The sequence below is a fragment of the Cynocephalus volans genome, chromosome 2 (assembly GCF_027409185.1).
Source record: "Cynocephalus volans isolate mCynVol1 chromosome 2, mCynVol1.pri, whole genome shotgun sequence".
In the NCBI taxonomy this organism is placed as follows: Eukaryota; Metazoa; Chordata; class Mammalia; order Dermoptera; family Cynocephalidae; genus Cynocephalus; species Cynocephalus volans.
This window is the reverse complement of record NC_084461.1, coordinates 67,638,089-67,658,207: the sequence shown is the minus strand read 5'-3', so window position 1 is coordinate 67,658,207 and position 20,119 is coordinate 67,638,089. Positions and strand designations below refer to the sequence as shown.

At 41.1% G+C, this 20,119-nt stretch overlaps 1 protein-coding gene across 1 annotated transcript in view; it reads right to left on the bottom strand.

The window, feature by feature from the left end:
- Window positions 1–17,844, bottom strand: part of THBS4 (thrombospondin 4) — a 40,757-nt gene extending 22,913 nt beyond the window's left edge. The window contains exons 1-3 of the mRNA XM_063083711.1: window positions 17,597–17,844; window positions 13,246–13,449; window positions 1,981–2,228 (exon numbers count right to left, since the gene is read on the bottom strand). Of these exons, the coding sequence (XP_062939781.1) occupies window positions 1,981–2,228; window positions 13,246–13,449; window positions 17,597–17,684 (540 nt within the window). The 5' untranslated portion in view covers window positions 17,685–17,844. The remainder of the gene's footprint in view (window positions 1–1,980; window positions 2,229–13,245; window positions 13,450–17,596) is intronic.
- Window positions 17,845–20,119: the final 2,275 nt, after the last annotated feature.

Below are 20,119 nucleotides of genomic sequence, written 5' to 3'. Positions count from 1 at the left end.
CACCCCCTCTTTTTTTTGCAGCTGGTTGGTATAGGGATCCAAACCTTTGAACTTGGTGTTATAACACCTCAACCCTTTATCTTATAACTTTTACTTTTACTCACTTTTATTTTATCTATATATGACAGAAAAAGTTTATGTTAACTGCCAATGTAAAGTTATCATCCTTATTTTAGAAATGAGCATGTTAAGGATTTTCAGAGAAATTCTACTTTTTAATCTAGCTCAGATTTATGCAAAACATGCTATGTAACAGATATTGTGTTGAACATCAGACTATAAGCTCCATGGAGGCAGGACCTCAAATGGTTCTGCCGACCACAGTATACCTAATGCCTAGAATGTGCCTGACTGTTGACTAATTGACTGATTGAATGAATGAGTAGGTGACTATGAGACCAAGCTTCTGTGTCCCTGCTGATAGCCCAAGGAAGGAGAGCTTTTGAGAAAACTCCAACTAGTATAGATTTTTGTTTGTTTGTTTGTTTGTTTTTTAAAGATGACCGGTAAGGGGATCTTAACCCTTGACTTGGTGTTGTCAGCACCACGCTCACCCAGTGAGCTAACTGGCCATGCCTATATGGGATCCAAGCCCGTGGCCTTAGTGTTATCAGCACCACACTCTCCTGAGTGAGCCACGGGCCGGCCCCACCAACTAGTATAGTTTCTGATGACCTTGTCATGGTTGAGTCCTGACTTCTAGAAACTGAATTATTTGGTGGCAGACACTAATTTCTATATTGGCCAGTGACACAATTTCTGACTGTCATTCTGATTACTTGGGTTGCTTCGGGAATTCAGAAATAAAGATTAGCATATCTTTCTATTCATTAATTTTTTCTCTATATAAACGTGTATTTTTATATATACATATAATACACACACACACACACACACACACACACACATGACTGCAAAAACAAAACAAAACCAACAAACAAAAAAACCATGGATTTTAGTTTTCTTGGAAATTCTTCTTAATAATGCTTCCTGTTGTTCAAACACACAATTCTAGGATCAGATTCATAGCTTTTATATTACTATCTGAAACTTCACAGCATTCCTACTTGTCATGGAAATTATTGTTTATACGTTGCCTCTTTGTATAAAGGGCTCAGAGCAGTTTGTAACTAAAGCACATATAATGAAACAGTAAAATAGAAATGGAAAACAAGGATTGAGAGATAGAAAACAATATTGTGGGCCATAACAGATGAATCAGTTATCTGATTTTGGCATTGACTTCTATATCAGATAAAATTCAGGCACTACGACCAGCTATACATTATTGGGAAGGACAAAGAATACTAGTTCTTTATAGGAAACAAAGCATTTCCTAGCACAGAATTCTAAAAGAAATGTATGTGGCAGTTCCTACAGTAGATGCAGTGATATAATAAAAAAATACCATTAACATGGCATAAAATAGAAGACAGAGGTGATGGGTTTTTTTAAGACCCGTGGAACTATGCATGGAACTTTTTGTTAGTGGATGTTCTGACAAGATTTGTAAAAAATGTTGCTCCTAGTGCTCGGCAGTTTCCAATCATTCTTTTTTATTTTCATTAAAAAGAATAATTAGTAACATTACAGAAAGATTGAAAATAGATAATCCTATTACCCTAAGATCGTTATTTTTATTTTAGCTATTTCTTTCCAACTTTACAATTGTATCCAAAAAGTGTGTACTTATCATTGAAAACAGAAGCTATCAATTTTGGCTTTACATTAGAATCAGTATTTTAAAAAATACGGATGCCTAGGCACCACCCCCACAGATTCTGACTCAATTTGTCTTGAGGGTGGCCCTCTAGCAGTCACTTTCCAAGTCCCCCAGGGGGTTCTAACATGCAGCCAGCGTTGGACCCACTGCCCCTTCACAGGGACAAGCTGACACATTTTCCTCAGCACACTCCTTTGCACTTCCCAGGCCTTGGCTGCCCATCTTTCCACTTCAGAGAATGTTTCAGGGGTTCCTACCTGTGCCCTCCTCTGGAAAGTCCTCAATTCAATGGACTCAGGACTCTGGGAGAAGCCAGAAAAGGCTCTGGGGAGATGGTGAATGGAGTCCACTTGGATACAGTCCAGGTAGAGCTCTATGGAGCCAGACCCTCGGTGCAAATTGGTTAGTCTCAGGAGAATACTGTGCCGCCGCCCATCAGCCAGCTGCAGGTTGTTGAAAACCACCAAATGGATCTTTCCGTCATTCTTCAGGTAACGGAGGATGGCTGGAACCAAGCACAGATCAATGAACGGCGTGAGGGGGAGAGGGGTGGGTCTGTGCTGAGCAGCTTCCTGCTCACTAGAAAGAATGTGAGCACTCTGTAACCACAGATATTGATTGCTCCACCATCTTCTGTGTGCCAGGCACTGTTCTAGGCAGGGCAGGCACTAGGCACTGGGAACCCACCCTCCCCCTGAGAACTTTTTGTGATGATGGACAGACAGACTATAAGTAGCAAGTTAAAAATAAATGATACAATTTCAGGTAGTGATAAGTGCAATGAGCAAGCAGAACCCTATCAGAAAGAAAACTAAAACCCGAGTAAGCTTCTAAGTAAGCCTGGATTCTAAAAGTTTACTTAGTATTACCATGGGGCTGCTTGCTGTCCTTGGGCTTTAAATCCTAAATTTCTACTTATTGCAAGCCTCTGAAATTGGAATAACTATATATGAGGAAAGTGAAGCTCAGAACTTGCTCAAGTACATAGTAAGTGGCAGGACTAGAATTTGAACCTGAGTGTGGTTTATTCCACAACTAAAGGAATGCTCGGCGTGGACAGGCCTTTGTAAGCATGTATCAAAACCAGTGTATTCTGGCATATTGTCCCTCAGCACCCATCCCCACACATACCAATGCTCAGTTAGAAAAGAAAAGGGATCTATAGCTACAAAAGAGGGAGATCCACTACCTTATTTTCGGTTTGTCTTTTTTTCTATGCAGGTAGCTATCTATTCACATATCTTCTCAAGCCCACTAAATGAAAATTCACTCTGGTTTTCAGCCTTGCTTCTTACTCCACTATTGTCCTGAATATGATGGGCACTGAGCTACAATCTGTTCCTGGAAGCTGACTGTCCATGAGTGGAGCCCATTGGCTAAAGTTTGCTAGAAAGACCAAAGTGATTTGCTTCCAAAGTCTTAGTGAGTCTACCAAAAATCCCTCCAGGTCTATCCACCAGTACCACTTCTAAACCCAAATTCATCACCAGAAACCATCCCAGGAACAAGGCTGGAGGTTGATTGCAAATGCTGCTGGGTGACTGAGGTGGTGAACATAACACTGCAGCTGCAAAGCTCTAAGTCAAAGTCTTTGCTGCCCCAGGGCGAGGAAGCTTGAAATTGGTAGAACTTTTCTGGAGGGCAATTTCATGATGTGTACCAGAACCTCAAACACGTATAGATCCTATGGCCCAGCAATGCCACTTGCAGGTACTGACAATAAGGAAATAAAAAAAAAACAAAAAACAAAAAGCAGCACCAAGATGTATGGATAAGAATATTCACTTCAGAAATATTTATTATAATAAACATTTGGCACAACATATATGTCTAAAAGAGAGGGCTGGAAACTTAAATTATGGTATAATCATAAAATGGAATACTATGCAATAGTTGAATATCAAAAATACAAAAGATATTTTAGGTAAAAAAAATCAGTATTTTAGGTAAAAAAAAAAAAAAGGTTTTATAAGTCAGTATAGTTTCATTCAGAAAAAAAAGTGTGTGTGCATATACATGTATACATACAAATACAGAAAATTAGAAGAAAATATGTCAACATTAATATGGTCATTTGCTGGGTATTTGGATGGTGTGTATTTTTCTTCTTGCTCATCTTCATTGTCTAACTTTTCTACAAGAAATACACATTACGTATATACGAAAAAGTAGAAAAGAAATGTATTACACTCATAAACCTAGACTGTGCTGTCAATGTGTATGATTTGTGGCAAGTAACTTGGGCCATCTTTCCTCAGGTACCTTTTACGCAGAGTGTAAAGGACAGCTTAGCGCTGCCCAATCGACTTGCCAGCCAAGAATACCCGTTTATGTTGCAGTATCAGCAAAGAAAAAAAATCACTGTTGTGAAACTTTGAGGATATAGTGTAAGGCTTTCTCCACGTGAGACTCTCTAGGTTCATTTTCCCACCCCTTCTGGACTTTGAGTAGGTTTGCTTATTTGACCATGGTCTGGAGAGAGCCGGTTGGCATCAGGTTCTGTGATAGAGAGAGATGGCAGGAGGAAGGATAAGAATGTTAATTTCAGAAATAATATTTGGCAAGTCTTGTCAAAAGAGTTGGTGAGACCTGGCAAGACAGACTAGCTGGAAGGACTTTCTATGATGATAGTACGATACTAAGTTTCCTGAAGTAAAGTATTGGTAAGACTCAAATAAATGTGGTATAAAGAGAAAGAAAATAATGAGATGAAGGAAAATAAACACAAATAGAAATTCTTGAGATATTTCTGGGATACAACAGAATTTTTGCCCCTTTATTTAATATGAATTGTTGAGAGCTTACAATAGTAATTGCATGAATGGAAATTGGAGGCATATATACAACAATCAAAAGAGGAGGAACTGAGCACAAACATATACACTAGCTCAATTTTTTAAAAACTTCTATTACTTTACTATTTAGAACAGTTTTGCAAATACAGGCCAGTAAAAATACCTCTTCAGCCACCAAACTTGAATTAGGTCATATACACATTTACTCAATATCTCCTTGTTTTAATTACAGCCACCACCTCTGTTCCCCACATTAACTGTTTACGAGGACACACACATAGTGGCTTAAAACAAATACTCTTGATTTTCCTCCCCAAACTAAGATTTCTGTGAAATTCAAAGTAAATATATTTTCTTGGGCATGTTGCCTGCTTTTAACAGGCCTTCGCAGGGCATGTGGGCCATGGTTTATTTTCGTAACTCAATAGCTGAGTTTAATTTTATAAATAGTACCTAGGGGAATACTTTATAAATAGCAGGTGCACATTAGTTGTTGTGAATATAAGCTTTCAGTGATTAAATGGTTGCATTTAAAGCTTTTCATATCAAAAATAAAAAAGCTTAAAGAGGGGCAATTCAATATCTTGTTCCCGGTAGCAAACCTGCTATTGTGTTCATACTCTCACTGAAGGGGATTCTGTCCGTCTGTTTTTTGTTGCAATGCAATATCCAAATGACAAATCCCTCATGCTTTTAGATCTTATGACAATAGCAAGAGGACTCAAAGGAAAAAAAATCACGGAAACTTCTATCTTCACAATGTCTGTTAGCAGAACAATTATCAAGCGCCATGACATTTACCATTCTTCATACTTGATCCAGTAATTCTCGTTTCTCTTATGACTTCCATTTTTCATTTTTCTCTTTTACTGCAAATTCCTTGCTTCAGTGCCTCTACACTTATTTTCTCTACAGAGCAGTGAGACTACACGAGATGGCAGAAAGGTGCCTGCTCAGGAAACACGTTTCACATCAGTCATTCTGAATCCGACTGATGTCCAGAAACAGAGAAAGCTCTGGCCCCGGGGGAGCTGCCACCTGCTGGGTGGGAGCTTCCCCGACCTTCTCCAGAGGCAGCACCATGGGGCTGGGTAGAGAACAGACATGGTTCCCTTCCTCTCGCCAGCTGCCTTGCCCAGTGCTCACCTAGTTCTATCTGAGCCCAACACACCCATAGCAGAGGGAGCAGAATAGAGCAGAAAATACCACCGGCAGAACAAGACAAGCTTCCCGCCCCTGCAGGAAGGAAAGAGAAACCAGCCCCTTGGGAAGCACCATATTCAGGAAAACAGGCCCTGGTACAACTCTGTTTTTTCAGCTGCAGTACGTTCTGTTCACACGTTCTATTTTCACTTGCCACCAGCTGAACAAGAGATTCTGGCCTGGCTACCTTGCAGGGCTGGTACAGAGAACACAGTGCACTGAAACTGAAAGTGGGACTGAAACTGAAGGCTGTAGGTCAGCAGGTGTTCAAATCTCAAATGGCATCTCTGCCTCTACTCTGCTCCATCTCTGGGCTTCTGTTAGATTCCCAACTCACCTTCCTACTTTAGGTCTCTTTCTGCACTGATTTTTTCGGACTGGTAGAATGAGCTTCTTATAGGACTGTTCTGATCAAGTTATTGCCTTCTTCAAGCAAGCACACAACGAAGGAAATGAAGTCCTTCAATAACCCCCTAGTGGTTTCTAAGTACAATTAATGTCTAAATTTCTCATCCCAGCACTGGCCCCAATTTTCCCATAACTGTAATTACCCTCTACGCTCGCTGCCAAGACTATTTCTTACTAATTTTCCCATATACCATAGCATCTGAGAGCCCCAATACAACTAATTATGGAATGAAAAAATAGAGTATTCATGTGTCCATTCTGATTTTTGTTACCCACAATTAGATCTTTTTTAAAATGTGGGGGCACCTCCTACTGGTTTATTTACATAATCTTTGCCCTCTAAACTTAGCATCTTTGTGTACTTGATAATTTGGGGTCTGATTTTACGGCACTGTCCAAAAGCACATTCCCATACCTGGATACTAGCCTGACACAGAAACCACATAAAATACGATTAAATACAATCTCAGTAACAGGCAGGAGATGAAAAAGCAAACCCAAGAGATGAAGATTTGAAATATTGCTGTCTCAGAAAAGAATTTTCAAAAGGCGCTTTTTAAAAAGTGGACCTGGTAGTTAAAAATACTATGATATGTTGAATGTCAGAGTAAGTGAAGCAGGGTGCTAGCTTTAAAGTACTGGAAATTATAATATTTTGTCTGTGTGGGCAAAGGAGTCCAGAGCGACCTGGTCTGCCTGCAGCAAACTCATGAAGGTAGTCTGGGGCTTTCTGCTTTGCTTGGCAAATGGCTTTGCTCTTTGGCACTTTTAAAGCCATCACTGTTGACCTTTCCTCTTCTTTTTAAATAATTGTACATTTAAAGATTGCCTTCTTGCCATTAATGTCTTTTGTGATGAATATTCTTGTGTGTCTTTGCTTATTCATCTTGATGCCCTATACACTAGGTCTTTGTTACTTTAGCGTTTTGGAAATACATATAAAAGGTAAATATCAAATTGCTTTTTCTGAAAATACTCTGGGTGACTCCTGGCTGTGATAAATGCAGTCCGTTTGTTTCAAAATTTTCATATAGTGGTTTGAACAAATGTAAATTTTATAGAGCACACACACACACATGCATGCACACACACACAGCAAAGAAACTATCCAGTGAAAGGAAACACAGCAATTACATTAAACATCTGCAGAGGACTTTATGTTTTGAAAAATTATGAGACTCATCATAATGCGCAACTATCTGGTAGGTGACAAAGCTGTGAGTGTGCATAGAATCCCAAGGTCATGCAGTAGGAGAGAGCTGCAAAGCAATTTCTTAAACACTCATGGAATCTCTATAGTCTTAGTAGAATCACAGAAGATTAGCATTATAAGTCATCTAGCTTAATATCTCACTTCACAAGTCTCTTCAATAAAAGAGCAGCCTCTACCAGCACATTTCCGGTAACAAGGAACTCATTACTTTGCAGAGAAACCCATTCCACTTTTGGATAGCTCTCCAAGATTTTCCTAATACAGAGCCAATATCTGTTTCCTCTGACTTCCACCAATGGATCCTAATTTTATTCTTCAGAGCTAGAGACAGATTTAGTCCTATCCTCATTCCAAATGACATTCTTCAAATATGTTAAGGAAACTTTCATATCTCTCATGTCTTTTGTCTGGTTCCTTTATTTCTTCAGTTCCTTTGACTTTTCAATTTAGATGTGGTGAAAGAAAATGGGGTCCAGGTAGGTGCTGGTTTAGTGACTCTTCTCAAGGTAATCTCTGATATGACAGTGTCCCTGTAAACTGTGTCTACGACTGATACATTATTACAGATGTGGCCAGAACAATTAAGATAGAGTGAGACTATTAACTTCCTTCACCTGGCCAAATATATGCATTAATGAAACCTAAAACTTAAGGAGCTTTTTAAAAACAGTTGCATACAAGATTTGGAACCAACCTACATGTTCATCAATTGATGATTGGATAAAGATAATGTGGTATATACACAATGGAATACTACTCAGCCATAAAAACGAATGAAATACTGCCATTTGCAACAACATGGATGGACCTTGAGAGAATTATATTAAGTGAAACGAGTCAGGCACAGAAAGAGAAATACCACATGTTCTCACTTATTGGTGGGAGCTAAAAATAAATAAATAAATTCACACACACACACACACACACACACACACACAAAAAAAAAAAACAAAAAACGGGGGGTGGGGAGAGGATATAACAACCACAATTACTTGAAGTTGATACGACAAGCAAACAGAAAGGACATTGTTGGGGGGGAGGGAGGAGAGGGAGGAGGGAGGGAAGTTTTGGTGATGGGGAGCAATAATCAGCCACAATGTATATCGACAAAATAAAATTTAAAAAATAAAAATAAAAAATAAAAAATAAATAAAAATGGAAACATTTGCCTGATCCCAGTACTTTAGGACCTTTCTGTTCTCTGTGATTCTTAAATATTACCAACAGTAGCTTCACTATCACTTTATTGAGTACCCCAATATATAATTACCTGGACATGAATAATTAAACTCACTAAAAAGACTGGGTGTTTTTCAGCTATCTCCTCACCTAGCTTGAGTTTTTGTTTTCTTTTAGCCATTCTTGACAATTTGAAGAATATTTTCCTTGATAGGTAAGAGGGAAAAAAAGAGCTGACCATTTCTGACTTATCTCAATCACCTGTTAATCTTGTATTATCTAATCCAGGCAGTAGATTCCTTATTCTTCCTTATTCTGAACAGAGCTAAAGACACCCCTTTTATTATCTTACATGTGAATCACTAACTTTGACTCAATTAGGTTTCCAATTTTCTGTCCTAATGATTATAGTTTTGCACAATGTTTTTAAATTTTTTCCATCTTCTTCATATGACCACTTTAAAACTGAGCTCATTCAAGGACACCTCATAAAAATATTGTGAAAGTTAAAAGGGAAGATGAGTGTTGAGCCTTTAGCACAGATCGGGTACATTGTAAAGGCTCTGTAAATATTATATTAATGTGTAGGGACCCTCATTTTTTCTCACTTATCATTGGATTCAGAATTTTAATTTTTAAGCTCTCCCATCTCTCTTACATTATATTTCTCTTTAGCCTGCAAGCTTCAAAACCATTACTGTGAACTATTTGACATCTCCTGTCCTTAGGCTAAGGAGTTTGGCTGACTCTCTCTACTCATTACAGCAAATTCTTAGGGTTTACTTCATTTCCTCAGCACCAAGTTGTTCTGTGACAATCAAATTAAGCCTAAAGATGCAGTTCTTCTCGATTTCTTTTTCTGAAAGGCAAGCTGTCATCAAGGCAAGCAAAGAGTTCACTAAACCATCATCTCTGGAAGATGGCTGCCTAAATAATAGATATCCATCTCCTTATCTATCTCTCTATCTTACACTTTTTAAGATCCTGAAATTTTTATTGAGCTTCATAGTCTAAAGAAAGTGATTATACTTTATATAATTCAGTTCTTGCAATCAACCTGTGAGGTAGGTATTATCATCCCCACCATAGAGATGGTAAACTGGGGCTAAGAGAGATTCAGAGATGTATTCATGGTGACACAGATGGTAAGATTTTTAACTGTCACTCAAACTCAGGATACTAACTGGAAAACTGCCTATGCCGTATACTAGAAAAGAATCAACCATATCCTCTATCCAGCCAGGAAGTACAATGCTTATTTCTATCAAGATCATACCACCTGTATTATTAATAATCTGAGAGATAATTTCTACCAGAAATAATACTGCCTGTATTTTCTTATATTCTCATGCAAAAGGTCTTCAAGACTCATTCACTAAAAATCCTTTTTGAGCACCTACTTTGTGATAGATATTGTGTAATTCCAGAATTTCCATAATGGTGTATGTCTTCTTAAACAACCAAGTTTACTCATGTCAGCCTCCATTTTTTTCTTTTCAATCTCTTCATAAACTGCTTCTATGCACAAGGCACTGTGCTAGATGCTGCAGTAGGTATAAAGATAAGGGATGTTCAGTCCCTGAGCAATAGAAGCTCATAACCTATTGGAGAGAAGACCTAGAAGCAATTCAAGTACAAGGTACCCTAAGATTAGTGCCTTCCTTAAAAGGTACAAGTCATCTAAGGAAAAATATCAGAAGGAGTTTGAGAAAGGTCTTGAATGTATAGGGTTTTGGTATCTGTAGGTAGTGCAGTACATGTACTGGGGGGAACAGAGGGCAACAGCAAAAGGATGGAGAAGGAAACACAGCATGAAAGGGCCCAGGGGATGGTAGCTAGTCCATCTAGCTGGCTGCATGGAGGGCTGGAACATGGGATAAATTGGAAAGGCTGGTTGAGGTTGATGCAGTGGAAGCCCTGAATGCCCAGCTGTAGCATTTGCACCTTATCCAGTTTGGAATGGGAGCCACTAATGGTCTCTGAGGTCAGGCATAACTTGATCCAAATTATGTTTGTGAACAGTAATGAGGTGGCCATGGGTAGGATGACTTGGAGAGGGTGAGAGTAGAAGCAGAGAGCTCAGTGGCAAATGCATTCCTTGAAGTCTTCATTAGCCACACTTTAGTTTGTTTCAAGAGCTCATCTGGAGCCAAGACAAGCAGATCCTGCTCTTTGACACTACCTGTGTAGTTGCCCTCCTTCCTCTCCCAAATCATGGACTTCAACGGAGGACCAGGTGTTTGAAGTCAGTAGAAATACATTTAGGTATTTTCTGTTTCACTATTTTCCATGCAAAGCAACAAAAGGGGCGATCAGCTGAGTCTTGGCCAGTGGAATGATGTCTGGAGCTCACCATCCAGGAAGATAATTCGCCCCCCACCCTCTGTAAATTTTGTCATGCCAGCACGGCCACCAGTGAATACCTCCGTGGGAGTCACACCTCATGGCACATCTTTTCCTTGGATCTGATGAACCCAATGACTTCTCTTTCTTGTTCCAGTCAGAATGGGCTTCTGCTCCTATCTAGAATTTCCGGACTCACCAATGATGGCAAATCTTTGCACTTTTCCTATTGCACCAGTGAAACGACTTCTTTGTGTCACATTCTTCAATCCTCCAAGCTCTAATACTAGTATAAATTCCTCTTTGTTTTCTGAGAATTCTCATTTCTAGATTGTTCCAGAACTCCATCCCCCTCCCCCATATTTTCTAAGAAGTATTTATCTTCTCTAATACATTGGAGGATGAGGAGGTGTTCATCAACCCTTTCATCCTCTCCCCTAAAATTTTGATCCACTGGTATGTACAACTGAATCACATTACTGGTGATTCTTCAGAGAAAACACACTTAACAACACCCTTACCCATCTGTCTACCTGCCCATATATCTAGTGTTACTCTTGCCTATATGGACTGAAAGAATCAGTTCACAGGAAGTTACTTCCTTGTATTTCCTGGCAACACAGACTTTTCACAATGGGTTCATAAATACTGGCTAATTTAGAAATAAAGGATGAAAAGCTAGGAGCAGAATTTTTCACTCTATGGAGGACCTGCTAGCCATTAAACTGGATGAGCTAAAAGAAAAATCTTCCCAATGCATTTAAAACAGACAGTTTTAAAAGCTGCTGATCTACAGATGAAGAATGGTGATTTTTACAGATCACAAACTGAGTAGCTGGGTTGTTAGAAGACGAGCGGTTCCTGCAATAGATGTGAGGCAACATGGGGCTGTTTGATACAAGGCAGACAGATGGGCAAAATCACCTCTCATCAGGGCTGCAGATGGGGCAAGAGGGCAGGAATGGGTGAACCATCTGCTGACCATGTCCCCAGACTCCCTTCATTATCTGAAACCTCACTACAGACCCTGAGAGGTTGGGAGAGACAGATGGAGAGAGCAGACTTGGGAGCAGGATTGGAGGAGGGAAGGAGAATGTTGGAATTTAACATAAAAGAAGGGCTTAAAGTCCCATTCCTTTTTGCTTTTAACTCTATGGTCCTATGAAAGCTAATAATTAGGAATTTCTTTCACCTCCTAAGGCCTGCAGATTTAAGAGTTCAGTCATGAGAAGAATCTAAAAGAGAGTCTGAAGCACCAGCAAGTGTCTGCTTTGTAAAGCAAACTGAAATAAATATAAAATCCAGCTGGAAGGGCCAGTCTTTCTATTTTATTAAATACACAAGGAAGCACGAACATGTATCTGTCACATTCCTCAGTAAACAGGAACAGGTGTTGTCCCCAGGGCATGGGTGGAGAGGAAGGCCATGAAAAATAGTGACATTTTTCTTTGGGAGTCATTTCTTACTGCTTGTAGCAACTTAGTGCTTTGGTGGCAAAACAGATGACAAAAGACGGATCAAACAGGTGACAGACATGTAAATTGGCACAAAACAGGTAGAAAAGAGTTGTGCATTCTGTTCCACTGGTTGAGGTACTCATATTTTCTCTCCATCGGGCCAGGAAGGTGCAGGCAGAGCTAGGAGCTAGGTCTGCTAAGCCACGTGCTTCCAAGGAACATAAAAATGGTGTGGGTGACTGATATGGGCTGAATGTTTGTGTCCCCCCCAATTCATATATTGAAGTCCTAATCTCCAGTGTGATGGTTATTGGAGGTGGGGCCTTTGGGAGGTGATTAGGTTTAGATTAGGTCCTGAGGGTGGGCCCCTCATGATGGGATTAGTGCACACATAAGAAGAGACATGAGACAGCTTGCTCGCTCTCTCTCTCTACCACATGAGGATACAATCAAAAGATGGCTGTCTGCAAGCCAGGAAGTGGGCCCTCACCAGGAACCGTATCTGCTGGCATCTTGATCTTAGACTTTCCAGCCTCCAGAATTGTGAGAAATGTCTGTTGTTTAAGCCACCCAGTTTATGGTATTTTGTTATAGCAGCCTGAACTGACTGAGACAATGGCATAATTGTCCTGGATCCTGTCCCTTCCAGAACTGGATTCAGAATAGCAGGAGGATGGGACAATGTCAGAATGCATCTTGGCCACAGCAATTCTTTATTTTTTCTCCCAATATTGCTTCCCAACCCCCCACTTTCCTATGTAGGTAAATGTATAATAAAAAGAATTTGGTACTGAAAACTGAAATGAACAGTGGGAAAGAATACAATTGTACAGAATTAAGAACCGTCTTAAGGAAAATAGACCCCCAAATCCTGGAACAGGAAAAGGGTTTTTTTAAGAAAATGATTTCTGCAAATTTGCTTACCTTTGTTTAAGCGTCCCATCACAGTAAATTCAAAATATTTGCTGTTGTCAGTTGAAGAGTGAAGGCTGAAGATGGTGGCTGAGCTTTTCGTCTGCAGCTTGAAGGTAGAGATCACATAGAGCTCACTCAAGGTGGGGTCCGTCAGGATTGGTTGCAGGATGCCTGGGTTCAGCCTTTTACTAGAGGATGGGATTAGGTCAAAGACTGGGGAGAAGGGAGAGAAAAGGGTAGTCAGTGAAAGATTTAACTTTGGGGCAAAGATATTTGGGGGGAGGGCCAGCTTGACAATATGTTATGAAGTAATGTGCACTAGTCGTGTAATCCATTTTCCACATCACCAAACTCACCATTCTTCCTCGTCACTTTCACAGTGTCTGGACATTCCAACCCAAAGAAATATAGCACAATGTTCATCACTGGTTATAGCCCTCAAGAGAAGACTAAATTTGCAGCATAAAATTGGATTTGGCTGAACATGTGGCTCTGAGAATGCCCACTAGGAAAAGCACCAAAGGCATCTAAAGCAGTAAAGGAACAAGGGGAACTGGTGAGCATACCCAAGTCATTGTTTTTCTTACATCCCCATGCAGTGAATTTTTGTCATGGGATCCCTTAAGTACCTCTGGACCAGAGCCAATTGTATTTCCCTGGTCAGTGATAAATGACAAGGAATGCAGCAAAAAGCATGGATGTGGAGGTAGACATACTGTCAGCAAAAAGATTTGCTACCTTTGTGAGACCTAAGTGTTTCCTTTGTGCCTGTATAATTTTCCAATATTTCTGTTTAAAAAATCCCACTGTGGAAACAAAGCAAAACAAGATGATGTGGTTTCTATTTCCTGACTGTATTTTGACTGACAGAGTTGGTCTATAAAAAACTAGAATCTGCACATTCGTATTTGTATAAGTTGCTTTTGATCAAGCATGCAAACTCTCTCTCAAAAACTTTTTAATACTTATGAAAGGTATGAGAGAGTATGTCCAGAGCCATTTAAGCAAAGGCCAAATTTGGGTACTACACACTAGAAGTTACTTATTATTTCTGTCAGTTTATGCAAATATTGTTTGAACAGTTCCATAGCCTGCAGGAACTTCAGCACCAAGGGCTGTCTCTTGGATACAATAACTTGGTTATTAAAAGAGTAATATCAATAATTTATAAAGAGCTCTTACAAATCAATAAAATGATATGCATCCTAATAGAAAAATGGGTAAGGAGCATGGAAAGGCAATTGATAGAAAAATAATTAGAAAGGACCAGTAAGTCCACTGTATAAATAAATGTTCATACACTTAATAATGAAGGAATTGCTAACAGACAATTATTTTCACCATCAAATTGGAAAAATAATTAATACAATAATACCCAATTGTTGTGGGTGGGGTGATTCAGGGAAATGAGCATTCTTGTTTACTGCTCGGTAAGATTTAAACTAGTATAAACATTTTGAAGACAGTATAAATCACAATATCAAAGGCCCTAAAACATGTATACTCTTTAATCTAGCAATTCTACTTACAGGAATTTATCCTAAGGAAATAATGGATAATATGGTAAATGATTTAGGTACAAGGATATTCACCACCAGTGATAATTCTAGGATTTCTATTTAGAAAATAATTAGTTGAAAATCTAATTGGAAGGACAGGGAGAGACCTGAAGCGCTATTGGCATAGCACTTTGCTATGAAAACATAAACTGTCCTCAGCAAAGAAAGAAGGGCTTGGCAGAGATGAAGGGGATAGTTGAAACTACCCTAAGCCATCCTGTGGCACAGCAATTGTTCAATAAAATATTACTTACAAAATCAAAACACTGGAAACAACTTAAGAGTCCTATTTCACAGCCCTGGCTAAATAAATTTTGATCTTTCCAAAAAGCAGAATACTATCTATTTTTAAAATGCAGCTGAATACTTACAGATATGGAAAGATGTTCATATGTTCAGCCAAAAAAAAAATTATAAAAGTATATGTATAACATAATTCCATTTGAAATATGTATTTGCATTGAAAAAAATTAGAAATAAAGACCATACAACAAAATGTTACCATTAATAGTAGCTATCTCTGGGTTGTATAATCACAACCTTTTTATTTCCTTTTTTTTTTTTTTTTGCAATCCAATTTCTAGTTTTTTTCTGAAATGAAAGGTATTGCTTTTGTAATAAGAAAAACAAATGAATAAAAGTTCTAAAAGAAACAGGCAAGAAAATTAGTTACTCAAGAATGTGCACTCTTTTTAAAAGACAATTTGTCTTCAAGCTGGATCTATATTGTTTATTCCACATGTCCCAAAGGAGCTTGCACAATAATGAATGTAATACTAGACAAGTTGGAAAGCAGAACATCTATTGTGTTCCCTCCAGTACCCATATCCCCAAACCATGAAGACTGCTGCCTACTGCATTTCAAAAGGAGAATCGGATTTTTCAATTTCCAGAGAATTGGAAACTACATTTCCACCAATGAGGACAAAGGGAAATAACGTAATATGTTTAGAAGTTCCATTCAGGACAGGGCATCTTCACAAAACAGGTGTGGTTAAAGTATGGGAACTGCATTCAAAACTAAACACTTGGTACTCTTGATTCTTGTTTTGACCATGTTCAAGTCCATAATTTAATTCAAGCTAAACTTGCTGTTTCAATCTATATGGTTCCTCTGATCCATCTGCTTCTCCCTCAAGAGGCAGAGTTAGAATTAGTAATGAGTTCAGAGAGTGTTTTGAAAAGGAAATGAGACACTACCATTTTCTGTCAGTGTTATTACCTTTTAGTAAAAGAGCCAAGATCTGAGCACAACCCTTTAGTGTTAGAGGTGAAATTACCGCTACCAATAAGCCCAACTATCATGGTATATAAATTGGATACATACTAATTTAAGACTAGCAATGCAGCTCAGAGGAAAAAGGAGATAAGCAAATTATCCAGTTGAGCTGATAACTGCAGACTAAATAACTTAATAAAAGAATCTATCAGAAATTTGACTTGATCGGATCAACCACAGTGACTAAATTAATCAGATAATTTAGGTTGTATAGCCTGAGTTTAAGTTTCCATAAAATGGTCAGGTCTGTCTAAAAAGAAGCAAAATCCATACCTAAGGCATACCATGAAGTTGTGTGCTCAAATGTCAAGAATTTATATAACAATATAATATAATACCCATAAATTCAAGCCTGCCAAATAATCTCTACAATAAGAAAATTTTGAATTGGGTTAAAAAGCTTCCTTTCTTAAAAGCACAGGGAACAATGCATATTACAGACTACAGGATCTCAAATATTTCAACTCAACCTAAAAGTTGGCCAGTACAGTACCCTCTGAAACCACAATTTTGGCTGCCTGGTCTAGAATCAAAATGAGTTATGTGGTGAAATGTAAAGTTTAAATGGGGGATTACTGGCATGGGAGGTGCAGGGAGTTGAGCATGCCTTCACAGGCATTCTTTGCTCTGGCTTCATGAGGAATAATAGTTTTTACTTCAAGATGTGTGCCTCATCCAGTTTTATTTCCTTAGTCAATAATATATAAACCCAGGCACCACGTTCAAACAAACGAAGGACGTCACCACTGGATATCCAGTTAGAGCTCTAAGATCTTTTCTTGCTCAAATCATTTCTTCCTTCAGGTCTCTACAAAAAATTCTGTTTAACCTCAAGAGCTTCTTGCCCAACGGCTATTTTCATCTCATCTCACAAAGGGCTTTGAGATTATTCTGGTATCTTTTCAAATTATAACCTTTTCTTAGAAAAACCTCTATTTCTCAGCCCTTCCTATTCATCTCAGGAGTCAAGAGATCAAGCCAACTCCTGAAAGAAGCTTTGCTTTTCGGGGTCCGAGCAAAGCCAGCAGAAAAAGGCGGGTGGCAGGGCAAATTGGGCAGTGTGGGGTCTTTCTCAGGGGCGTGGGTCTCAGACCCTCTGGGCAGATATCGCCGTGTGGAGGGATATGGGGGGCAAAGACTGAGTGGAGGGACCGGGCCTCAGGGGACAGAAACCGGTCTTCCTACACAAGACACATGTTAGAGGCAGGTGTAGGGCCGTGTGGCAAGCTTTGACGTAAACCCCACGATTTTGCACAGACTGAAAATAATTTTGTATCCCTCAAACTATTGTTTAGGGAACTGGTCTCATCACTGGATAATTGAATTTCAGAAAATTCTAGACTCTGATCGGCGCTTCCAATTACAATATGCTTTGATGAGGGCCCCGTTGGAACAGAGAGGGGCTGAGCGAGGCTCCAGGAGCAGAGGCCGAGCAGCGCGCGGGGCTGGAGCGCGGGACTGCGGGCTCCGCGGATGGGGACCCGGTGCTCTTCGTCCGCGCGCCCGGCCCGAACCCACTTACCCTGGGGGGTGGCCTGGGCATCGGTCCCCAGCCACGGCTGCAGGACCAGGTGCAGCAGGAGGAAGGTGGCTCCGCAAGGGGCCAGCATATTGGCTCTTCCTACTCCCCACGGGGTCCGCAGGCGACTGTCACTGGGCTGCGCGCCGTCCCTCGGTCGGGGCCCAGCCGGCGGCGCAGGTGACCGGGGCGCGGCGCGGGGCGTGCGCGGGGCGCGGCGTCCGGGCTGCCGTCGGGGACGAGGGAGCGCTGGCGTCCTGGCCACGCGCAGAGCTGGGGGCGCTGGTGACTGGGCTCGGGGGCGCGGCCCGGCGCTTTATGGTCCGGCCGGCCCCGGGGACGGGGGAGGACCCAGACCGGGGCGGCCCCCTTGGCCGGGATCCCCTTTCGTCGGGAAGAGTGGGGGTGGCAGGAGCCCGGAGCGTGAGCTGCAGAGAGCAGGGCGCGGGTGTGGGGACAAGAAGGAGCCTGGACGGACCGCGTCCCGGGTGGGCGCAGACGCGGGCCCCGACGCGCGCGGGGCTTCAGGAGGGTGGGAGAGCAGGGGCCGGGCGGCGGGGGTCGGGGCGGCGGGGTCGGGCTGAAGGGCTGGGCAGAGGGGCCGGGCAGAGGTGCGCGGGGCTTCAGGAGGGTGGGAGAGCGGGGCCGGGCGGCGGGGGTCGGGCGGCGGGGCTGGGCAGAGGCGCGCGGGAGGGCAGGGCGGGGGCGGGGGAAAGAAGTGGGTGAAGGGGAGGAAGAAAGTGACGCCCACCCGCTCACTGTGGGCGTCGTCAGTCCCCCACCCCTTGTACTCCCATTTGTTTTCTGAAAAGAACAGAGTCTGGACAGGCTTTTAACGCCCATCTTGGGTTCCCTTCCCTTACGAATCCTGAACGCCCTTCAGGAATGTTCTGCCTCCCAAAGTGGTCCAGAGAGCAATTAGTTTCTTTTATTTCATCCAGCTTTTCTTGAATACTTGAAATGCTGAATATTTATTTTTCCATCAGGTTTTGAGACATGAACATGAATGTTAGAAAGTTTTTGTGTTTTTAATGGAAATAAAATACAGCTCAAGGAATCCATCTGACAGAGGCATTTACAGATTGGTGGATGTGTGCTTTGTGGACAATTTATTTTAAGTCAGGTTTCCCAACGCCCTGCCTGCCCACCTTTACTCCCCTCTCCCAAAACTTTCCATGTGACAGTTTAAAGGTATGGGGTAGGACTTGAAAGAGATGGAAGGAATGTAAATAATTAGTCTTTGTCCTTGGCAAAACCCCCTAAGAATGATATGGATTAATTAGAAGAAAAAAATATTTGAAAACAGTGGCAAATTTTTCCCTTTGTAACAATCTTGACTAATGGAGAAGATCCAGCAAAGTATTTCTATCCCTATCTTTTATGTCTCAAAGAATTTCATTTCAAAGTTTAAGAAGCTATCTGCTGCAAACTGGGAGATTAACCCACCACCTTATTCCCAAATTGTGCTAGAATAATCCGTAATCAATTATGATTCCATTTACAGCTAATGGCCTGGAGATCTGTGAGCTCTCTTCAGAGCTCTCTTCTGTATGAGGTCTAACACAGGTGTAGCCAGGCTTCCTTTAATACCACATTACACTAAAATCGCTAAATGGAACGGGTCACCCTATGTCTACTTATGAGAAAGCACTGAAGAGACACAAAGGGTGCATGCACATGTTTCTGTGCAAAGTGACTGTAAACTAATGAGATGGACTAGACTTGAGAATCAAGTCCCAAAATTGTGTCCCCAGGAGTGGCCTGGGTTGGAGGGGGACCCAGGCTTTCAACCTGTGCTTCGGGCAGAAGGACTTCGCTTTTATGTATTTTATACAACGGACTTAAGAGGAAGATTTTCTATCAAGAGACTGTTTTGGACGTTCAACATTTTTGTTTTTGTTTTGTTTTGTTTTGTTTTTAAATTTATTTTTTATTAGAATATTCATTGTTACAAATCATACTTATTCTTTATGCCCCTTATCTAATCTCTCCCCTTTTCCCTCTCCTCCCTTCCCTTCCTTTTCCCCCTCCCTCGTCCCCCCCCAATAACCATAGATTGTTCTCTCCATCTGATAGATTAACTGTCCCTCTGTTGGTGTGTTGCCTAGATGACCTGTCCAGTACTGAGATGGGTGTGATCACGTCCTCCCCTATCATCATAAATCAGATGCTTCTTCTATTGCTCTGGAGTGTGCTCTGTGGAGAGAGAGGACCTCTTCTTTTTTTCTTTTTGGTCTCCGTTGGTGCCTGTCCTTGTGACAATGCAGTTGAGAGTCTGGTGTGCCATCTTCACGGTGTCTGTGACTGCTGCTATAGAGACAAGCCACTTTTGTGGCAGCCACGGCAATTGCAGTGGCTGTGGTGGGCAGCCTGCCTCGAAATGGTGTTTTGGTATGCTCTCTACCTGGTTGTGGCTGGGTTGGGCTTCCCCCGGCTCCATGCCTCATTCTAAGATGTTGTTGTGGGGCAGTTGGCAGGGAGGGGAGAAAGGAAGAGGGAGAGAAATAGGGTGGGAAGAGGAGGAGG